This window comes from Brassica rapa, chromosome A01 (genome assembly GCF_000309985.2).
Source record: "Brassica rapa cultivar Chiifu-401-42 chromosome A01, CAAS_Brap_v3.01, whole genome shotgun sequence".
NCBI lineage: Eukaryota > Viridiplantae > Streptophyta > Magnoliopsida > Brassicales > Brassicaceae > Brassica > Brassica rapa.
The window spans coordinates 9,658,742-9,682,377 of record NC_024795.2 but is presented as its reverse complement, the minus strand read 5'-3'; the positions used below and the strand labels follow the sequence as shown (position 1 = coordinate 9,682,377).

General features: G+C 33.3%; 1 protein-coding gene across 1 annotated transcript; it reads left to right on the top strand.

The window, feature by feature from the left end:
- Window positions 1-20,549: 20,549 nt before the first annotated feature.
- Window positions 20,550-23,418, top strand: LOC103867123 (ABC transporter G family member 9). The gene is made up of 4 exons (XM_009145159.3): window positions 20,550-20,663; window positions 20,968-21,775; window positions 21,870-22,198; window positions 22,367-23,418. Exons 1-4 carry the CDS (start codon window positions 20,550-20,552, stop codon window positions 23,030-23,032), a joined length of 1,917 nt encoding a protein of 638 aa, XP_009143407.1. The 3' UTR covers window positions 23,033-23,418.
- Window positions 23,419-23,636: the final 218 nt, after the last annotated feature.

The following is a 23,636-nucleotide window of genomic DNA, read 5'->3' as shown; positions in this document are numbered from 1 at the left end:
ACACAGACTTCTATATTGACTGTTTACTTGTACTTAAAATATTTTATTTGTCTTGCAACATGTAATTTCCTTAATTTTACCAAACTTCGCAAGATTTTAAAGGATGATTAAGGATCATTAATACATATTAATGGATAAAGTCAGGGTTTGATGTAGGATACTACTATTAGTTAATCAAATCAGTTTTGCAAGTTTCTGATTAAGTTCCCGGAAGACTTCACTGAACTGTGTTTCATCTAATACTTTTTGTTTCATAAAAATGTTATTTTGATATTTTTCCTTCCAAAGTATTATTTATAAAATTCTAATATAATTTATTTTTATTTTAAAATTTAATATTAATTATACAATGCATTAAAATACTATTAATTTAAAAATATAATTAAAACATAAATTAATGTTGTCATTTTAAAAATATATGTGAAATTTTTTAAAATTATACTTTTCTCTGAAACGAATGGAAGTATAGTCTATCAAATTTCTTCATCTCCTTATTCATCGCAAATCACATTCAATTATAATCTAACTAGTATGTTCAACCCGTGCTACGCACGGGGTACTCTTCATTGTGTTTAATAAAATTAAAATGTTATTTTTCTTTTTTCATAATTAATAGCAAAACTCTCTTTTTAGTTCAACTTAACTGTGTTGTTACACAATTTAATTTTTATTTTACATCAAAGTAAATTAGAAGAAATTTAGTTTTTAATTAGAAGAAAAAAAATTGATGATAGCATGATATATTAGTTTATCTATTAGTAAAATATAGTGAAAGAAATATTGCATAATATAGATATGATCAAAATATGATATAGTATATACTAATAATTTAACATACGAACATATTTAACTAATAATCTTTATATTTTATTTACTTTATTTTTAACCAAATTCAAAATATACTCAAGAATATACATGTTTTGAATGGTTAAAAGATGGCTAAGAGATTATGCATCTGACCTATTAATCAAAATATGAGCAGTGAAAGTCTCTTGTATCTTGGAGTCTCCCTTCTCTTCCATTCTTCTTCAACCATCATCCCAGAACATAACTTGTTTTATGCAGACAATCTCCTTGTAATTTTGAAGTCTCTTCTTCTCATCATCTCACTCTTCTTCACTACAATCTGAAACATAGAGAATAGAGCTAAGTTTCAGTCGAGGAGCTTTGGTTCAAGGAATAAACTTGTCACGTGAAGACGTTGTAACAAAACGACTTCTCTGCACATCAAAAAAAAAACGAAAATGAATTCAAAATTGTATACGCAAGATAATTAAATGCTGAGATCACTTACTCATTTAACTACTACAGGAACTCATCTACACCACTGACAAACAGTGAATTTCCTAAAGCCTTTTTAACTTTCTTTTCTTCTTTTCCAAAATCATTTTGTACACAACATCCATCCGATATTGTTTCTGCAACTTCAAAAACTTTCTTTAAGAACAGTTACAATAAAAAAAAACTTTCTGTAAGATAAGAAAGTCAAATTATAGGAAATATGAAAGCATTGGTTATTTTGTGGAAGAAGTTAAACTTTTTGGAATAATTTTGTAAGCAAATTTGTTATCAGAGTGATTATAGTGGTCATTTAAACTGATGTAATGTAGGGAGTTGAGATCGTGATGTAATGCTTGAGGCAGTTAGAACAATTTTGCTTTCTCTTTTGTTTTACGTGGATAATAAACTGTTTTAATTTTTTCTATTGTTTTTATTAATTTTTTTTGAAAAGAAAAAAATTAATTATGTGTCAAAATATAATTGGTTGAGTGACTTGTACTTTAGTATATAAGGGATGCGAAACCCTGAAACAAGCTGATTTCAGCGCATTACAGGAGGCTCTCGTTTTTCAGTTTTCCAATACATGTCTACTTTGCTCTAACTTTGAGACACCGGCGACTAAATTAGTCATCTGTCCAAAGAGAATCTTTTCAACTAGCCAAAATGTCTGTATTTCATTTATGTAAATTGGTACATGGCATCGAAGTTTGGTAGATGTGTGTGTTTCTTACAAGTCTCAACTTTTGTGCTAGTAGTGGCGAGAATAAGAAAACAGCGCAAGTTGATAAATGACAATATTAAAATGTTTGCAATTTACGATAGAAAATAGTATATAATTTGAATAAACAAGTGTTTTATTTGTAATAAAAGTGTTAGTTGACATGTTAGATCACTCAAATTGGTCAAAACTTGGATACTAAGAGTGACAGATGACAGTAACAGTTACTTAGATAAACATTATAATCGAAACTATATTACCAAAATGATTGTGTTATGAAGTTTACTATATTTATTATTTTTTTCTTAGCTTGGAGGGGAAACAATCGAGTTACACAATTATTTAATAGATATATCAAACCATGTGAGGTATAGAATGATTCGAACTTGGTGCAGAAGATCGTGATGAAGTAGTAGTGTTTGCCCATATACTTAAAGTTCTTAATTGCTACACAAAAAAAACGAATCTGAAGGAGTTATTGTATATTGATGAATCGTGTATTGTGTTTTGATGAAAAAGTTATAAAGTGATGCAAATTTAATTATCTTACCACGGATGTTTTCTTTTTATAACTTCTTGCCATGGATGTTGCACTACGATATGTGATTCCGATGCTAACACGACAACCACCACTCACTAGGCTGATAAAACTAAATTTAAAGAAAATACTATTTATTACATCAGTCTAAAAAACTATCGTCCACAAAAAAAGCAGCAGAGAGAAGTAGAGAGAGAGAGCAGATCTGGTTTCGGGTCCGGCGTACGGCCGGTGCGTGAGCGTCCGTGCCGTCGCCGGAGTCCATTTTCTTTTGGTTAAAAACGTTCCCCGGCTTCTTTTTTCACCTCCTCTTCCTGTTCAGTTCGTTTTGTCGGAGCTCTGTCCAGTTCCCATCTGGTGTGGTCAACTCGGGGAGTGACCAGACACACGCGGTGGCGCGGTGGCTGGAGTAACGACGCGACTGGGTGAAGGGTGAGGTGGGGTGTTGTCGGTTTGTCAGGTTAGGGTTTCCCGGGAGGTGGAGGCTTCTTCAGATCCATCGTCGCCGGTCTAGTTTCCGGGAGGCGGAGGCTTCGTTAGCTCCGCTTTCGCCGGCTTCAGTTTCCGGGGGGTGAAGGTGTTCTTTGCCTTGCGCCGCCGGCTTTTAGTCCCCTAGGGTTGTTAGGGTTTGTTGTTTTTTATCTTTGGTTTTTGCGGTTTCGGTTTGGTCTTGTTGGAGGAGTTCTCGTCGGAAGACGATCGAAGCTATCCGATGTTGAAGGTTTGGTTGTGCCGGCGAAGCTTTCCTCCCAGTTCCGGTGACGAAAGGAGGCGGATGAGATCTCGGTTTACCGATTGACTCTCTCCACTATTGGGAACTCGCGGTTTGGAAGCGTTTGCGGCGATGAGGTTTGGAAGCCAGTGAGTGATGGTTCTGCCGGTGGATCGCTGGATTGATCACCGGTGATGGCTGGAAGCGGGGGCACGCCGTGAGCGAACGGAGGCACCGTCTCTAGGGTTTCGTTTGGTGGGCTTTGGGCCTTTTTTTTTTGTAATTCTGGGCTTGGCCCATTAAGTTATAAAATCAACTATTGACGGAAAAAAAAAAAACTATCGTCCACAATTCAGTTATCTAGACTTGCGAATATTAATTGTTTAAAATACGAAATACACAAATTTAATTACCCCTTCCGTTTCTCAAAATAAAAATTTCTAGAAATTTTACGTTTATTAAAATATAATAAATATTTACAATTTATTTTTCAATACACTTTCTAATAATTATCCACTAATAAACTTTAATCAATTCAAATATTTATAATTAGTGTTTATCAAAAATATACAAAAATACTTTAAAATATAGAAAATCTATTTTTGTGGAACAAGAATAAATTCTAAAAAGAATTATTTTTAGAAACTAGAAACGGAAGAAGTATTGTTTTGTTGGATAAAAGGTGTGTATAAGGTTGGAATGTATAAATCATTAATGATGGTAAAGTGGCTAATCACCGAGAAATTTCATCTGTTGGTTAGAACAGATGCTTCATTAAATGATATCACAAGACTATGACCAAAAGGTATAAGCTAGTTGGAACTTGGAACCAACTCAATATCAAGAATAGTCATAGGGAAGTTCTGTTTGTAATAATTATACAAGAAGTTATTAGGCATTATTATGGTTATTATTAATGTGGGTCACGTGATTGATCAATTGTATCTACTTGTCTTCTTATACTTCTTGTCAAAGGATATCGAGAAATGAAGAAGATTCATTATTTTCTTCTTGATATTTTCTAACATTTTCATTATCTGAACAAATAGATTAAATGCTGATACTTTTCTGACGTTATACAATATATTTTCTCTGTTGCTCCAAGAGATAATTTTTGTCGTCCAAAAGATGATTAATCACAACAAAAGAGTAGTAGGCATTTTTCGGAAAAAAAAAACAAAAGAGTAGTAGCCATTAAAAGTTATTATATGATCACTAGTTTTGGCTGTTGTTTGAATTCTGTATTTTTTATAAAAGAATTTGGAATTATGTCGGATTAAATGTCTATTAAAGGAACAGTGAATCATCTGAATTACAATTTGATGTCAATTTTTACATACAATTTTGGTTCAGTTCACTTGGTCTTAGCAGTAGGTTTGAACACAAAGAATGTAAGGAAATCTCACCAGATTAGTAATTTAATTAGCTTAAAGGCCCATCAAACGACACGAACGAAATCGCCCGTAACAAATCATTAGTTTGGGCGTAAACGTGCTAAGAAGAAAAGCCTTCTTTGTATCTGAAGTACTTTTATGAAAAACTTGCATATCATGTTATTCGCTGGATCTAAAGTAGTCTAGTGGAGACGGGACCGTCCGCTTCTTATAATTCCCAACAACACATTCTCGGCTGATATCACGTTCTCGTCACATATGGTCAACGATTGGTATAAAATTTGCTCACTAATCATTTTGGAGATGTCTCGACTTTCAGTGCTGGTTCAATTTTTTCAATTTTTTCTTTGACGTCCTAAACTCACTTAAAACTTTATGCATTTGTTATTTATGTAAAAAACTATTATGCCCTACGTACGACTAAAATTTTTGCTTAAAATATGACGCCCTAAGAGGTCGTTTCCCGCCTATGCTCTAGTAGTCTACTGCGGTTGAGCTTTCAGCTGATGTAGATAGAGGAACACGAGACATCACTAACACCAGTCATGCACTCAAACCATGTAGTCTACAAGAGTCTGTAGAGTTTGAAAGAATGCTACCAACATAAAGTATGATTCCTTAATTAGCATTCTTCAAACTCTTGTAAATATAATTGTAAATATAACTGTTCCAGATCAGTTATTTAACGTATTAAAATATGTATACTTATATATAGTTGAGAACCTACAAATATGAAATGCAAAACCTATATCTGTATCCCTGAGTTTCTTCTACATAACATCTTATCATCTATACATTTTCATATCACCTTCTTCGGGAGATGGGAGGTGAAGAGTTGTTTGTACTAGAAGAAAGAGAAACATAGGAAGCTGTATCAGGGACACCAATCCTAGACACGACTTCGGAGGCAACTTGAATAACTTCTCCGGTGAATTCAAGCAGTGGCTTCCGAACAAGTCGCGCCCATATTCCCAGAACGCCTACCATCAGCATCCCCGTCTCTGCAATCATTTCTTCAACTTCTTCTCCTTTGCATTTCCCTAATGTTTTCGGTAGTAAACTCCATATGTGAGGACATTTATTGTAAAATACTTTTGTTAGGGATAAGTAAAACTATAGAGGAGAGTGGCCACAAAAGTTTTGGACCATTTTCTTGATTTCATATGGGGGTTGCAACCACCGAAAGTTGTCTCAGCTAACGGTCATCAAAGACGTCGTTTCGGAACTCTATAAATATATCAGAGGGTTGTGCTTAGGTTATGCCTTTGAAAACTTAGTCCTTGACATGAAAGAAGTACCACATAATTAGATTGCAAGTTTACTAGTGAATACATTAGAAAGACGAAGTTTCTAGATCATTTAACTGTATTGTTTTCAGTTATTTAGGCATTTAAATTTTGGAGACAAAAATGATGATATTTTACAAAATAATGATTTTTATAGAGCCACAATGAAGAGGTAAAGACTGGATTATTGGTTAGAGACTTAGAATTTCGAAGATAGTTAAAGTCACAAATATAATTCTGTTCATAGATCTCTTCGATTCACGTTTTCAAACCGGTTAACAATCATACATACAATCATTATTCCGAAGTTTAAAATATTAAGCATTGAAGCTTGAATCATATAATTTTTTCTATATAGAAACTATTTTTTTTAAAAAAAATTATGATACGTAGATTCCAAGTCCAACTATGAAAAATGATAATAATATGGTTTTAAAATATAAATAGTAAGTTTGTAGAATATTAGATTTTCTTGATAATATTATCTCCGAAAATCAAGCGCTAGTAAAACTCGTTTATTTATAAAACGAAAAGATAAAATTGAGAGTAAGAGTTTGAAAGAAAGAGTAATATGATGCGTACGTAACGGTGTCATCGAAGTAGAAATTCAACTGCTCGTGTGTACAAAGGTTATAGTAGAAAGATTAAGATAGACCAACGACACACAATGTATAACATATACTCCAATAAGAGGAGTTTAATCCACTCAAAGTTCAACAATTGTAAGATAAACTACCTAAATTCATTAGTTTCCATACAAATTGAATCTATTCTCGAGTAAAGAGAATGCAGCTTTGGGCCTCTCCTTTCAATCGAAAAGGTCTAATAAATTACTTTCATAAAGAAATGTTACTCTCAATAATACAAAGAGTACATATATTTCCGTGATGGTTTCATTCGGCAAGCTATGCATCTCTTTAATGTCTTTGAAGTCATCAACAGAAGAAGCAGTAGGAAGAAGTTCATCAACTTGCTTCACCGGGAAGTAAGACTGCGATTCCTCCACTGTTTCCTTGATTTCGAGACTCGGGTCACGAGAAAGTCCCGGACTTTTTATATTAGGTTTCTTGTCTTGAGGTTTCTCTGTCTTGTTTCCTACAGGTTTTGATGCTTTTTTAGTGACTGGTTTTTGTTGCGTTTCCTTTTGGTGCTGTCCTGGCAACAGCAAGGCGCTCAATGGTGGAGCTTCTGAGCACCGGCTTAGCCTTGGACTGTGTCACAGCTTCAGGGATCTTCTCCTTCTTCATGGTCTTCACGGTTTTGGCTCCAGCAGGAGTTTTCTTGGAGGTTACGGGACTTGATACACTACTACCATTAGAACTCTGATTCTCTTTTGCCTCTGAATCAAAAGTTCTTCCATTCTCTTCATTCTCTCTTCCTCCTATCAAAATACCAAATCTAAGTGAGATTAAGAAAACTAATTCAAGAAAGACGGTTAAGAGAAATTTACCATGAAGACAAAGGAAAGAGAAGACAACAACAACGAAGGAGCGATCACAACCGTCACAAATAGCTTAGACTCAATCCCTCTTGATCTAACGAGCCACATATCTATACTATTAAAGCAGAATCCTATTGTCATAATTACCTTAGGGGCATATTTCTTTCACTAACATTGCATGTTTCATTAAGGGCAATTAAGTAATATTAATAACAAATCTATATTGGGTCATTATTTTTGGATCCAGCCCAAATCAAATCTCTCTTGGGCCATTTGGGCCTATTAAAAAATCAGATTTAATATAATTTAAACATTCATAAAAATAATTGAATTTTTTTATTGAAAAGTATAAATATTTATTAAAAGTATATAATTTTTTAATTAAAATATTAACCCCATAATAAAATTAATTTATCAGAGTTATACCAACTTAATTCATTAAAAAAATAAAGTTTAATTTTTTTAACATAAATAGTCATTTAAAATGAAATACGATAAATAAAGATAAAATTTTTAAGTCTTTTATAAAATAAAACACAAATATATAAAAATGTGACATTTACTAAATGTTTGTCAATTGAAAAAAAAACAAAAATAAATCCGCGCTTTGAAAGCGCGGGTCAAAATCTAGTATACTCTTAAATCTCCTGCCAAATCCCTGGTCGAGTTCACATGTGTCTCCAAGACATGGTATTCCATAACCCGCAGCCAAATGTTCATACAAACTTTCATGTCAATATCTATCTCCCGACCTCGTCTCCTTCTCACCTTCAAACACAACCCCAACGAAGATAATGCACTGATCTTCTTTTCGTCGCGTCATACTTCTCAAGTATAAAATGATGGATCATCAATGGCCTCCAAACATGAGATGACGGTATCAAAAACCTCTTATGCTTTCTTCACGGAAAGACATGGATCAGATGGATTTCACTACCACAAAGTCTACAATGATGAAAGAGATATTCCAGAGGCTGATTATCACGGCAAAACTCAGGTCGCAGACCTAGAAGTTGTGGCTTCTCTCAAGGAGCTTCTCCAAAGAATGAAAGATGGAGTGTACACAGCTCGCAGACTTGTGTTGATTTCCTGCGACAAAAGATTCCGCGATATAGTGGACGATCTCAGAGCTAAGGAGATGGTGGTGTATTTTATCAAACCTGAGTGTAATGTGTTACAAGTGGAGCACAATCAATCTATCTATCCGAAGGAAAGTACAACAACTGGCATATATATCGTCGCAAAGACAGGGGAAGAAAAGGTACAAGAAAGAAAAAGGGTCATGAACGAGAGGATTCATTTGGAACGACAGGTTGGGAGAATGGCTATTGGGGAAGGGTATGCTCTAATTGCTCCTATCTTCCTGAACTTACTTACAACGAACTTATATATATATATATATATATGTGTGTGTGTGTGTTTGGCAGCTTTGAGACAGAGTTTAAACAAACAGATCACGGAAAAGAGATACTTCGCAAAGATCCGTAAGTCGTAGAGGCTAATAGGTTTGTTTGAAAATGTTTCTCCTCTTGGTTTATGATATATTCCCTCCGTTCCTTAAAAATACATATTCTAGAGAAAAATAAAAGATTCATTTTTACATTTTCAATGCATGTTTTATTAATTTATTGCAAACTTAAAAAATCTTAATTGCACTAATTGATTTTTTTATTGGCTTAAAATTATGGAAAAAAGATAAACACAAAAAATTATGCAAATTTAATATGTTTCATTAAAATGTGTGAAAAAACTAGAATATGAATCTTTTAGAAACAGATGAAGTATTCTTTTTTTATCTCTTTCATGGTCAAATTGTTCTTCTTGAATGCCTTTACTGACAAAGTTCATGATACCATCAACCGAGTCTTGAGTGCATATACCAAGGTTAGTCTCAAATTTTGATATGGATAATACAACTCTCATATTCGATTTTTGTTGCTTCTAATAAATTCTCATTTCTAAGAGCCAGGAAAATTCTATGACATTGGAGAAGTATTGCAATGAAAAGTGCACAGTAAGTGCTCGCAGCTTTAAAAGAGCAGGATCCTCTTTCCAATCACAAGGTAAAAAGTTGTTTTGTTCAACTTTGGTTCACCGTGAATCACTGGCTTCATTTTTGTGTGGTTCAGATTGTGCGTACATCAGAAGCCAAAGTTCAAGAGAGAAAGATGATGGGAACTACGCCCACAATCATCGTCAAGATAAATTATCTTCCATGTCATATACTTTAAGTAAGATGTGCGCATTTGATGGATTGTCTTTGATGACAGTTCAAGACAAAAGAAATCTTTAGAGTGAGCAACAAGAAAGGCTCGACACACTCGGAGCAAGACCACCAATGGACAATGCAACAAACGGACGCATGGGAATGGAGTCTCAAAGATATAGGAAAATGAAGAGCACCCAAAACATTTTATACTCCTTTGAGATGAATGTTTTGAAAAAACATTTGTTTCTAAAAAATATATATTTTATGTATCATGCATTTTATATGAGTTAATAATGGTAAATTAAAAATATAAAAAATAATTATATTAATTGAATTACTGTTAATTTTCAAATATTATAGATAATTAATTATAAAAATAATAATGTATTTATCATCAGATTTTCATAAGTTCTTAATATGCGTAAAACATAAAAATATTGTTTGGTGTTCATTTTGCTATCTGCATTTTAGTCTAGCTCCTAGTTTGATTTGCTCTATACCATATTTTGTTACCCTGATCCGATTAAGAAACTCTATTATTTGGATAACGATTCCACCCCTGTAAAATGTAGTCTTCGAGCCAATGCTCTATTTGATAGTAATTCTCAGAGTTGTGGAGGCATATCTATTGTGTTTGTTCTCTATTATAAAAGGTGTGGCTGAGTTTAATACTATAAACCAAAATAATTACATGTGAACGAGAGTAGAAAGCATCATCAAGAAATTTTTAAATCTTTTGAGGTAACTTTTTCTTGGAGGATCAAATTCAAGTTTGTATCATTTGAAATTGCAATTTTTTCGTCAAACAGCTCTTCTATTATTTGAATTACATTTCTATAAGTATTACTCTATATATTACATGTTTTTTGGATGTGTACTAAAAAGTTGTATGTTCTTAGGTCTGAGTTTGCCTTTGTCACCATGAAGACAAAGGAAAGAGAAGACAACAACAACGAAGAATCGATCACAACCGTCACAAATCGCTTAGACTCAGTCCCTCTTGATCCAATTAGCCACATACTCTTAAAATTTCCTGCCAAATCCCTGGTTGAGTTCACAAGTGTCTCCAAGACATGGTATTCCATAATCCGCAACCAAATGTTCATACAAACTTTCATGTCAATGTCTATCTCCCGACCTCGTCTCCTTCTCACCATCAAACGCAACCACAACGAAGCTAATGAATTGATCTTCTTTTCTTTTTTGAAAGAATGTTAAATTTATTCAAATCAAAATTGCCTTTATACAAACTAATGCAACTGAAAACTAGAGTATTTTGAATGTTTTAGAAGCAGAAAACAGAGATAATTTTCTATTCTCTTGTCTCGAACCAAGCCACCATTGCTCGGGTCAAGTACTTCCCACCTTTTCCTCTTAAGGATCTGATTCTATTTCGAGTTTCTTTGTTAATGAATTTGACTAAAATCCCTGGAGTCCTCTGAACCGTGCCATGCCTTCTGCCTTTCCTCTCCATCCAAATCGTGTGAATCGCAACTTGGAAAACATACCGCAGCAGAAACAGCTTCGTACGTGAGCCGATGTTAGTTGAGATCAGGTACAGAACTTCATCCCATATGCAGGTGTAGTTACGTCCCATTAACCTCCCAACTAGATTCCTCCATATCTTCTCAGAGTAAGAACAATAGAAGAAAAGGTGATTACGAGATTCCGCACCAAAAATACAAAAAATGCAATTAGCATTCGCTTGGGGATTCCACTGCAGAATTCTATCACCTGTCGCCAACCGGTCGTGTGCTGCTATCCAACTCATTACTGAATATTTAGGTGTTTCTCCTGTGAACCAAATACTTTTGTGTCATTGAGTGATCGGCTGCTGTACACGCAATAATCTCCAGGTCTGTTGCGTGAGAAACTCAGGCCGATAAACATCTCCTTTACATTTCCACAGTTGAACATCATCCTCTGTTGTAAGCCCAGCATTCTCAGCCGCATGATCTCTGCATCAGTGGCCATCAGGTGCTCTGCTCTATGGCGACGACTCCGATAATTCTGAACTGCAAACTCCACTGTAGCATTGAGATCGACTCAAAGCGAGATGCAACCTCAAGCATTTGTGATCTCTATTAACCTCCCCAAAGAGGACCACTCATCAAACCAAAAAGAAGTAGCAGCTCCACTTCTTATTTCGACTTTTTTAAAGGATCTAGCGAGAACACCATATTCAGTAGCTTCCTCCACATCCAAGAACCAAGTGAGCTAGATTCTTTGACACTCCAGAAAGATCCTTTGCGTATGAAGTATCTCTTAACCCATTTAACCCTAAGCATAGACTGAGACAGGATACACCAAATTCGCTTTAGACATGAAACCTTGTTAGTCTCCGTAAGTGATCTCAAGCCCAGACCCCCTTCCTCCTTTGGCTTGCACACATTCTCCCAAGTTATTTTGTCTTTCTTTGAACTCATAGCTGGTCCCGACCATAAGAAGGCAGAGCACAGTTGATCTATCTTCTCAAGGCATTGCTTTGGTAATCTGTAAACCGACATCCAGAAGTTGGTGATACTATAAATCACCGAGCTTATTAATTGGAGACGGCCAGCTAGAGAGAGATGTCTGGCTGTCCATGTCGATATGCGTTTCCTGACTCTCTCTATCAATGGAGCATAGTCAGACGATGTCTTACGTTTTGTCAGTAGGGGTAACCCAAGATATCTCACTGGTAAAGTGCCCACCTCAAAGGGAAACTGAGCAAGAATTGCTTCTCTATCTTCACAAATTCCTGCCAAAAATAATGTAGATTTTTTCCAGACTTATCTTCAAACCAGACATGCCTGCAAAATCTTTGAAAACCTGTAAGATCCCTTCGACTGAGCCTTTTTCGTCGCCTCATACTTCTCAAGTATCAAATGATGGATCATCAATGGCCTCTAAACATGAGATGACGGTATCAAAAACCTCTCCTGGTGATTACATAATCCACAGTCCATCTGTCCGTGGCTTTATAGGTTGTTCTCATCAACATCAATACATGGTATGTAATCAAACTACAAGACAAGTCATAAACTTACCCGAGGATCATGTGTTTGACCATGGTACAATGAAATGTTACATGCATTTTGGGTATGATCCAAGCAGTGATAAGTAAAAAGTCTTGTGTATGGTCACACAACCAGGGAGCAACTTAGTTTATGAGCATAGTGTGTATACATTGGAGCGTCAACAATCTTCTTATTCTCCGTGGAGGCGCATTGAAGGTGATATATCTAAATATATATATCGTTTATAGCTTAACTGTTTTTGAACTTCATAGCTAAACTCATGCGAGGTTGATTAAACATAATGTTAAGAAAGAGATAAAATGACAAAAGGTTGATTACAACAACATCTATACTATTAAAAGAGAAGCAGTTTTTAAAAATCTACTTATAAAAGGTTGTTGAACCCTTTCATTAGAGTGTTATATTTTATATCACCTTAATTAATCAACTCCACATAATACGTTTAATATTTATGCCAAACTAAAAGATTCTGCGACCAGATTTTGTGCTTATTAACAGAAAATAATTATAGTAGCATTTATTTTCAAATACCAGAAAGATAATGTTTAGATATAGTTTATATTGTCAGCTATGATGATCATTTATCTGCCCCACATAAAAGCTGATTTACAACATTTATTAACATATTATATGAACCAAATTTTTTTATATACAAAATGTAAAAATTTTATGTAAAACATAATGTATAGAAACATGACAATACTTTAAATTTTTTTAATTATATTCAAAATTTTATGCGTATACACGAGATATATTTCTAAAAATCTAACATTTTATTTGAAATCTGAAACATTAACCAAAAACCGAATCTGAAACATAAAAGAATAATCGTGATACCGAAGACATATTTGAAACAGAAAAATATATTTAATATACACAATACATTTTAGATACTCAGGATACCGGTTCAGATCTCATCCAAACATAAACCGACACTGCGGGTCTGAAATATACCCAATAGATACTTTGCCCTAGACTTGGATCTGAACCGATTCGGATCGGTTTTTATTCGAACCAGACAAAATGTTTGAACCTAAGAGAGAGTTACATAACAATATACATACAAAATTTTAAATAAATTAATTCATAAATCATATAATTTTATAAAATTCTATGTTTTGATATTATTCAATATTGTAACATAATAACATACAAAAATCATTAACATTATTAAACTTTTTATTGTAAGAAAACCCGCGCTTTTGAAGCGCGGATCAAGATCTAGTATAATTTAAATTAATACATATAAATATTATCAACATGGTCACATGAGATTGATACATAACAATGATGTTTTCTACGACATCTAAACTCCTCATCGAATGTGACTACTTCAAGCTTAACTCTTCTTCTCATTGTCTTTTCCTTTATATCGAAATAGAAAACTTCGAAGTAACGAGAAAACGGTCTTGGTGCAAAAACCAGTTCCCCAGACCCCAGCATCAGTGATTCCTGAAAATTTTAGTTGTTGATCCCACAATGTATGGGACAAAACAAAAGTATCCAACCAAGTTTGCTCCTTCTCATCGTCGAGAACCCAAGAAATATTACCTTGAGAAAATGCAATGATGCTTTCTACTCTCGTTCATATGATGTTAAACTCAGCCACAAATTTTATTTATTTATATGGTATTTGCAGAGAAAGCAATAAAAAAAAAACTAATGCAAAGATTGAATAAATTTGGCATCTAGCTGAGATACTTCAAAAGTTTTCCTTGTTCTTATGAGATATTCTTGGAGACCAAAATATAAAATTTTAAAGGACCAAAAAAAAAGTTTTCGTTATAAAAATAATATAAAAGGACAAATGAGTTTAGGAGAAAAAAAAAAGGAATTGTCAATAATGCCTCACTTTGAAAAAATATCGTGGAATCAGAACCCCACAAAAGAAATTTTGTTCCACTCGTCCCATTATTTCAAAATACTAGTGATATTCTTAAGATGAAAATTAAATCAGATCTAACTTTTCTTTTTTTGCATGTGATACGATGATTATATTCTTATTGCAATGAGATGGAAACGTGTTCTTAAACCATGGCTAAAACAGAGTTTAGCTCTCAACAGGAGCAAGGTTAGAATTGCGCCTCTAGTCACCTTCCGGGCAATCAACTTGTGGTTAAGGTATATTTTACTTCTTTGCATAGCCCACTACAGTTTCCTAAGTAAACGCTACTCTCTGACACACTGCTTAATTTTCGCCGAGAAACAATGATCAATCACCCGGGAGTGTGGTTTGCATAGAGCAACGGGATTAAGATTTTCATTTTAGAGGTAGAAGAACAAAATAATCGCATTTTTCTTTTTTTTTTTAAATCCACCGGGCCTAAGATTTCGAGCTCACGAACCTGTTATAAACCGCTAATGCGGATGGTCTTACGGGTTCATGCGCAAGGCCCAGTTCATTAAAATAATCACATTTTTCTTTTTTTTTTAAATCCACTGGACCTAAGATTTCGAGCCACGAACCTGTTATAAACCGCTAATGCGGATGGTCTTAGCTTAAAATCCCGATAACACATTCTCGGCTGATGTCACGTTCTCGTCACATATGGTCAATGATTGGTAAAAAAAATTGCACATTAACCATTTTGGAGATGTCTCGCACTTTCTCTAGTAGTCTACTGCAGTTGAACTTTCAGCTAATGTAGATATAGAGGAACTCGAGACATCACTAACACCAGTCACGCACTCAGACCATGTAGTCTATCTAGTCTACAAGAGTCTGTAGGGTTTCAAAGAATGCTAGCAACATAATTAAAGTATAATTCCTTATGTTTGTAGCATTCTTCAAACTCTTAAATAACTGTTTCAGATCAGTAATTTAACGTATCAAAATATGTATAGTTGAGAACCTACAAATAGTAAAGCAAAACCTATATCTGTCTCCTTGAATTTCTTTATCTACACATTTTCATATCACCTTCTTCGGGAGACGGGAAGAGAAGAGTTGTTTGTACTAGAAGAAAGAGGAACATAGGAAGCTGTATCTGAGACACCAATCCTAGACACGACTCCGGAGGCAACTTGAATAATTTCCCCGGTGAATTCAAGCAGTGGCTTCCGAACAAGTCGCGCCCATAGTCCCAGAACACCTACCGTCAGCATCCCCGTCTCTGCAATCATTTTTAAGACTTCTTCTACTTTGCATTTCCCTATAATGTTTTCGGTAGTAAACTCGATATGTGAGGACATTATTGTAAAATATTTTTGTGAGGGATAATTAAAACTATAGAGGAGAGTGGCCACAAAAGTTATGGACAATTTTCTTGATTTCATTTGGGGGTTGCAACCACCGAAAGTTGTCTCAGCTAACAGTCAATCGGTCATTAGAGAAGTGCTTCGGAACTCTCTAAATAAGTCACAGGGTTACGCTTGGGTTTTGATTTTGGAAACCTAATCCTTACATGATAGGATCAAAGGAGTGCCATATAATTTGATTGCAAGATTGCTAGTTAATATATTAGAAAAGACAAAGTTTCTAGATCCTTCAAATATTAATTTTTCAGTTATTTAGACCATTTCTAAATGAGACTCACATTTTTTAGAAAATTGCTGTAAATTTTTTTAGGATAATAAACATAGCGGTACATTTTGAAAAGAAAATGATAAATTAGGGAGATTATACATGATTTAATTATTTTTTTAGTTTTAAAATATTTTTAAAATTAACTGTTTGGTTGATATTAATTAATTATGCTAATGCATAAATATAAGAATGACATGACCCGTAATTATCTCATAAAACCAAGAGCAGATTGAGGATTGTGCTATTAAAACAGAAGTACAATTTCAAATTAACCATAACTTTTTCCTAATATTTATTACTCATGCCACTGGCCTTAAAACTATTCTTCTAATACATCATTAAGAAGCATTCTCGTCATTTAACAAAAAAAAAACATAACCAGCATAACCCAAACTATTAGACATAGGAATGCGGGTTTGGTTTCTTCGGTTATTTTGGAATTTATTAGTTTGGGATAGTAGAAATCTTAACAAAGTGAACCAAAAAATTGGTTTGGTTTTCGGTTAGTTTGGTTTCAAAAGTTTTACCAAAGTTTTTGGTTTTACGATTAGTTCGATTAAATTTTTGATTTAAATTGAATAAAATTTTTTAAAAAATCTGTTATTTCGGTTTAGATTTTTGTTAATTTTATATGAAATTTGTTTATGATTGATACTGTTTGGCAGTTGTTTTTTTAGAAAACTGAACTAACCTATTATCGTAGTACCAGCTCGAACCAAAAACCATTTTTTTAGTTAATCACAATATAAATAACTAACAAATATTCAAACATTTATAAAAATCACAAGCAAATCATAAATGTTATATGTTACAAAAAATATTCGTTCAGACGCACGAATCAAAATCTAGTTATGAACTTTACAATATTAACCTCGATATAAATATTTTCTACATAGAAACTAATTTTTATTTTTACGTAAATCCAAGTCCAACTATGAAAAATAATAATACGGTTTTTAAAATATAACATGGATAATAGTAAGTTGGATCTATAATATTAGATTTTCTGAATAATTATCTCCGAAAATTAAGCGCTAGTAAAACTGTTTTATTTATTATTTTTCTCTTGCTCTTATTTAATTATTTTTTTCTTTTCTTGAGTATGTGCAAAGTAAATAAAATGAGAGTAGGAGTTTGTAAGAAAGAGTAAATATGTTGCGTACCCCGTACGTAACGTTATCAAGTCGAAGTGGAATTCAACTGCTCGTGTTTACAAGGATAGTAGAAAGATAAAGATAGACCAACGACAGACAATGTATAGCATATACTCCAATGAGAGAGTTTATTCCAATCAAAATTCAACAATTGTAAGAGAAACTACCTAGATTCCTTAGTTTCCATACAAACTGAATCAATTCTCGAGTAAAGAAAATGCAGATTAGGGCTTCTCCATTCAATCGAAAAGGTCTAAGCGCTAATAAATTAAGCTTTCATAAATACAAACATATTTCCCGTGATGTTGACTTTTTGTAAGGAAAATTAGTTCGGTAATTAACATCAGGATTAATTTAATTCGTAGGAAATCCAAATATCTTACTAACATTTTGTATATATTTGTAAAACCAAATATTACAAAATTCATGTACGATAACTTATCATAGAAATATACTTTTCCATCTGGATTCAAGAGCATTATATTTATAATGGCATCCACAACAAAATAACAGATTTATATGTTTGTATTTTAAAACGAAAATTTTATATCTAGAACAATTTAAACTAAGTTGTTTTAAGTGGATGATCGCGTGCTTAACTCTTACTTTTCACTAGTGAATTTCCACCTTTGATTTCTTAAATGGAGGGTACAATTTATTTTGTGTTTTGTCATCTTTTAAATTGCCATCATGTTTATGTTAGTTTATTAATTTTGTTTAGTTTCAGATATGGAAAGATATATCTACATTTGGAAACCCCCATCCAATCTAATAATCTCCAGACTCTTTGATTTAATTAGAACTAGAGCTGTTCAATATGGTAAAACCGAATCGTACCGAACCGAACCGAAATAGATAATATGGTTTGGTTTTGGTATATACCATATAAACCGAATGGATATAATTTTATAAAAACCGTAGGATTTGGATATGGTTTGGTATATAACCGATTAAACCGAATAAACCGAACAAAACCGATTAAAAGTAGAAACATGTAAATATGTATCTATTTTATAACAATACATGAAAATCTATTTGTTACATAAGTTAAATTTGTGTTAATAACTATTACCATAATTTTATAGTAATAAAAAACTTTAATTTGTAAAACGTTTTAACTATAACTAAATAACAATACATCGCAATTCATACATCTTATTTTCTAAGTCTTTTTTTATCTTTTTTATTTATTTTAGTCTTCACTAAATTAATATGAAGATTATAAATTTGATAGACAATAATTAATGGAAAATTTTTAATTGAAAAAGTATAACTTTAATGAACACTAAATATGGAAGAGTGGAAAAACTTTTTTTTCATGTTTCTATTTTGTTTCATATTTTTATTTTCAAAATTTTAAGCTTTGATTTTAGTTATAGATTTGATTATTTTATTTGATGGTAGATGCATTTTTACTTTTTTGTTCATCTATTTGAACATGTAATATATTTTTAATAAATGACTATATTGACAATATGACTCTAAAATTCATATAATATGATCTCAAACAAAATAATTATGTTTTTTGGTATAAAACCGAATAAACCGAAAACCGACGGTATATAAACCGAACCGAACCGAAGTAAATATGGATTTAGAATGGTAGTTATATTTTACTAACCGAAATACCGAAAACCGAAAAAAACCGAACCGAAACCGAACCGATATTCGGATTGAACACCTCTAATTAGAACAGTTTAAACCCTTAGGAAATGACACATGTTGATTTCTGTAGTCGGTATCAAACGCATGTAATTGCACTGCTCGCAAATACACATTTGGAGAAAGCAAGTGAAATCAAACACTAAGCGTTTAATTAAACTAATTTTGGTATTTAAACCAAATATCGATGTATATTTGACATCTGGTTGGTTTACAACGGTTGCAAAGAAATCAGTTAGATCCTAAAAGTAAATACAAATCAAGTACTCCAAATGTATTTACTTTTAGGATCCTAAAAGTAAATAAAACTCGTCGAATGTCCAATAGGGAAAAAATAAGTGGAATAGTTTTTGTTTAATAATCGTTAAACTATGAAAAAACTTGTTATAACAGTTCCTTAGCATTTAAAAAAAAAATATTTTTAACATGGTCGAAGTCTATACTAGAATCACATAAAATTGAACATTATTTTAGAATTGTTATTTGTTTACTTTTGGAAAAGAATTTTCTATACGCTCAAACCTTTTTAGGTATTATCAATTTATCATTTTATCATTTCTTGTCTATTTGTTTTGATTTTTGTAGTAAATATTAATGAAGTTACTAGTAAATAATGAAGTATTGATTTCATGTTGATCTTTACATTTTTACCAAAAAAAATGTTGATTTTTATATACTTTTGCTTATTTCTTATTATTGTATCAAATAAAATATTTTTGTATTCAACATTTGTCCTATTTTAATTAATTATTTTGTAAGAAACCTTTGGAATCTTCCCCTATTTATTAGATATACTCCCTCTGTTTTTAAAAGATGTATATTCTAGACTTTTCACATATATTAAGAAAACTCATTAAATATGCATTGTTTTTTGTGAATAACAATTTTCTATAACTTTAAGCCAATAGAAATTCAATAAAAACCATTAATTTTTTTGAAACTTACAATTTTTCATAAAATCATACTTTGAAAAAGTAAAAAATGTATTTTTTTTGAAACAATTTTTTTTTTCCAGAACATACATCTTTTAGGAACGGATGGAGTATTTATTAAAATTTAATGTAAAATTGTCTATTATTTATTTATTTGACAAGTAAATGCGGAATATTTATTATCAAAAATTTGTTTGAATGCTATTTAAGATTATTATATTTAACAAATGTTATTTAAAATTTATTTTTATAAAAGATAAAAATAAGAAAATAATAGCGAATCTCTAACTTATTGGTTATGTATATCAAAAATTTTGTTTCTAAAGGATCGAAACAAACATCCCACTCTAAAAGCGTGCTTAGTAACAGAAACTTTTTTCTAAGAAGATTTCTTCTATATATCCTTAAAACCCTCTCTCACTTTCCTTACGTGAACCCTAATATTTTCTTTATCAGCTAAAGAAAAGAGTTACAAGTTGTCTTCCGACTCTAGAACTCCTAGAGCCAACAAAATCAAATACTTCATCAACCTTTCTCTCCTTCCGATTCAGTTTTTTTCAAATAATAGTTTCTTAATAAGCAGTAGAAGAATATTTTATTTCGTTTAGATCGATAATCCAGCCTTAATCCTTAGTTACCAGTGAGTAAGGGTTTATACATCGATCAATTTTTTGGAATGGATAATCAAGAGGTTGCTATAGATGTTGAAGCCCAGATCGAGAATAACAACGATGATCGTACCCTTCCTTTTTCAATATTTAAAAAGGCTAATCTTCCTATTACTTTAAAGGTAAATTAATCTATTTATTCACTGATACATACTCTATATGCTGATTTTTTTTTTTTGAAATTTCTTTTGCTGATTTTTAACTTATGATAATGTATGGAGAACGCACACTGGTTCATTAGGTCAGACGTCTTAATTTGTGTCAGTGTATCTACAAGTATGATAAATTTTGATCTTTACAGGGCACACACATATACATAATCCACGAATGTTTTCGTTTCATTATAAGATTTATATCAAGCTTTTATTTGCATGTATGTTTAATATATATATGCTGATTCAATTTTGCTTTTGATGTTTGGAGCAGTTTGAGAATGTTGTGTACACGGTGAAGGTGAAGGAACCAAAGAGCTGGCTGAGTCAAACCAAAGTCAAAACCGAAGAGATGACCATCTTGAAAGGCATAAACGGGATCGTCAAACCGGGAGAGATCCTAGCTATGCTTGGTCCCTCGGGAAGTGGCAAGACCAGCTTATTGACGGCTTTAGGAGGGCGGATTAGTGAAGGGAAAGGGAAGCTCACAGGAAACATATCCTACAACAACAAGCCATTCTCCAAAGGCGTGAAGCGAGCCACTGGTTTCGTGACTCAAGACGATGCTCTTTACCCTCACTTGACTGTCACGGAAACTTTAGTCTTCACTGCCCTTCTCCGGCTTCCGAACTCTTTCAAGAAACAAGAGAAAATCAAACAAGCTGAGGCGGTCGTCACGGAATTGGGTCTAGATAGATGTAAGAATACTATCATTGGAGAACCTTTCTTGAGAGGTGTTTCGGGTGGTGAGAGGAAAAGGGTTAGCATAGGGCAAGAGATTCTTATAAACCCTAGTTTACTATTTCTTGATGAGCCTACTTCTGGTCTTGATTCGACCACTGCTCAGAGGATTGTGTCCATTTTGTGGGAACTAGCTCGCGGTGGAAGAACGGTCGTGACAACAATCCATCAACCTTCTAGTAGGTTGTTTTATATGTTTGATAAGATTCTTCTCTTATCTGAAGGTAATCCGATATACTTCGGGCTTGGATCCAACGCTATGGATTATTTTGGTAGCGTTGGATACTCCCCATCTGTGGAAAGGATTAATCCATCAGATTTTCTCTTGGATATCGCAAACGGTTAGTCTCTCACCTTGATTTATTTATCATTCATATAGCCTTTTTGTCTCTTTGTTGAAACTAAAATTAAAACATGAACATATTATATCTATAGGTGTTGGATCAGATGAACTCCAAAGACCAGAGGCTTTGAAGGAAGCTCTAGTTGCGGTTTACAAGACAACTCTGTTGGACAATGTTATCAATGATCTTAAAGGGCAAGATGGTCATTGTACCCAATCAATAGAGAGTCTAGGAGATTCCAAGCATTTTGGGGACTGGCCAACGACTTGGTGGCAGCAGTTTTGTGTTCTCTCGGAGAGAGGCCTTAAGCATAGGCGACACGATTCTTTCTCTGGCCTAAAGATCGGTCAGGTTTTTGTCGTGTCTTTCTTATGTGGTCTCCTTTGGTGGAAAACGGACCTTTTTCACTTACAAGATCAGGTATTTTAATATATAAATATAATATGTATTTGCTCAAAGATAATAATAATAATATATTTTTTTTTTTGAATAAATAATAATATAATATATATATTAATCTTTTGGGTCTATTAATGCATTGTGTATATGCATATATATGATGCAATTACTTGTGGTTTATTGTTGCAGATAGGGCTATTGTTCTTTGTGTCATCCTTCTGGGCATTCTTCCCTCTCTTCCAACAAATCTTCACGTTTCCTGAAGAGAGAAGAATGCTTGAGAAAGAACGTTCCTCGGGCATGTACAGGCTCTCGTCTTACTTCATGTCCCGAATTGTCGGGGATCTTCCAATGGAGCTTATTCTACCAACTATTTTTCTCATAATCACATATTGGATGGCTGGTTTAAACCCGAAACCTGCAAACTTCCTTCTGACCCTTCTGGTCCTACTCGCCCACGTCCTTGTATCTGGTGGGCTAGGACTAGCTCTAGGTGCCCTGGTGATGGATCAGAAGACAGCTACGACACTTGGGTCTGTTATGATGCTCACGTTTTTGTTAGCAGGAGGATATTACGTTCGACATGTCCCAGTGTTCATCGCTTGGATTAAATACGTATCAATAAGTTATTATACCTATAAACTATTGATATTGGGTCAGTACACGGAGAATGAGTGGTATCCTTGTGGTGAAAATGGGAACTCGAAGTGTCATGTTGGTGATTTTGAAGGTATTAAGCTTATAGGGTTTCATAGTGGATTGGCCTCTTCCTTTGCGTTGGCTGCGATGCTTGTTGGCTATAGAGTTGTTGCCTATATCGCTTTGATGAGAATTGGTAAGACCAAGGCTGGCTAATACTTTAGCTATCTCCGCCTTTTTTTGGGTTTTAGGATTTTTTGAGTAAGATCGAATGTATAACTTCAATAAGTTTTTATTGCATTACTGTTTTTCATCAGAATCTTTAGTATAATCTATTTGTGATGAATATGATGAATTATATTTCAAAATACTTTGGCCTCTTTTGTTGTTGTGTTTTGTGTAATTAATTGGTCCTGCTCAAGTGGTCCTCTTACAAGTCAAATCTCATTAAAGAGAGTTATATCAGAATCTAAGTAATGTGAAGAACATGTTATGTGTGTGTTTAAAAGGAAAGTTCAAAGCCAATTTAATGTTTGCTTATTGGATACGTTCCAAGTCCAACACACTATGTAATTGTTCGTACATGTAACGCAGTAAAGGTATCTGACCTCGCGCGTTTTCTAAATTCGAACGGCTAACTGATGCAATTCTAGTGCAAATATATATGTTATTTGAATTGTTGGAAGAATGTGTTGAAGTAAAAATTATCTACATAGTATTTAGACAAAAAAAAAGAAGACGAACCGTATAAAACCGTCGACCTTACCACCTACGACTAACATAGATGAGCCTAAAATTCAGAATGGAATTGTCATACCAA

Coding starts and splice junctions, on each gene's coding strand:
- LOC103867123 (XM_009145159.3), top strand. CDS start 20,550: ATGGATAATCAAGAGGTTGCTATAGATGTTGAAGCCCAGATCGAGAAT. Junction 21,776..21,869: donor TCTCTTGGATATCGCAAACG/GTTAGTCTCTCA, acceptor TTATATCTATAG/GTGTTGGATCAGATGAACTC. Junction 22,199..22,366: donor TTTTTCACTTACAAGATCAG/GTATTTTAATAT, acceptor TTATTGTTGCAG/ATAGGGCTATTGTTCTTTGT.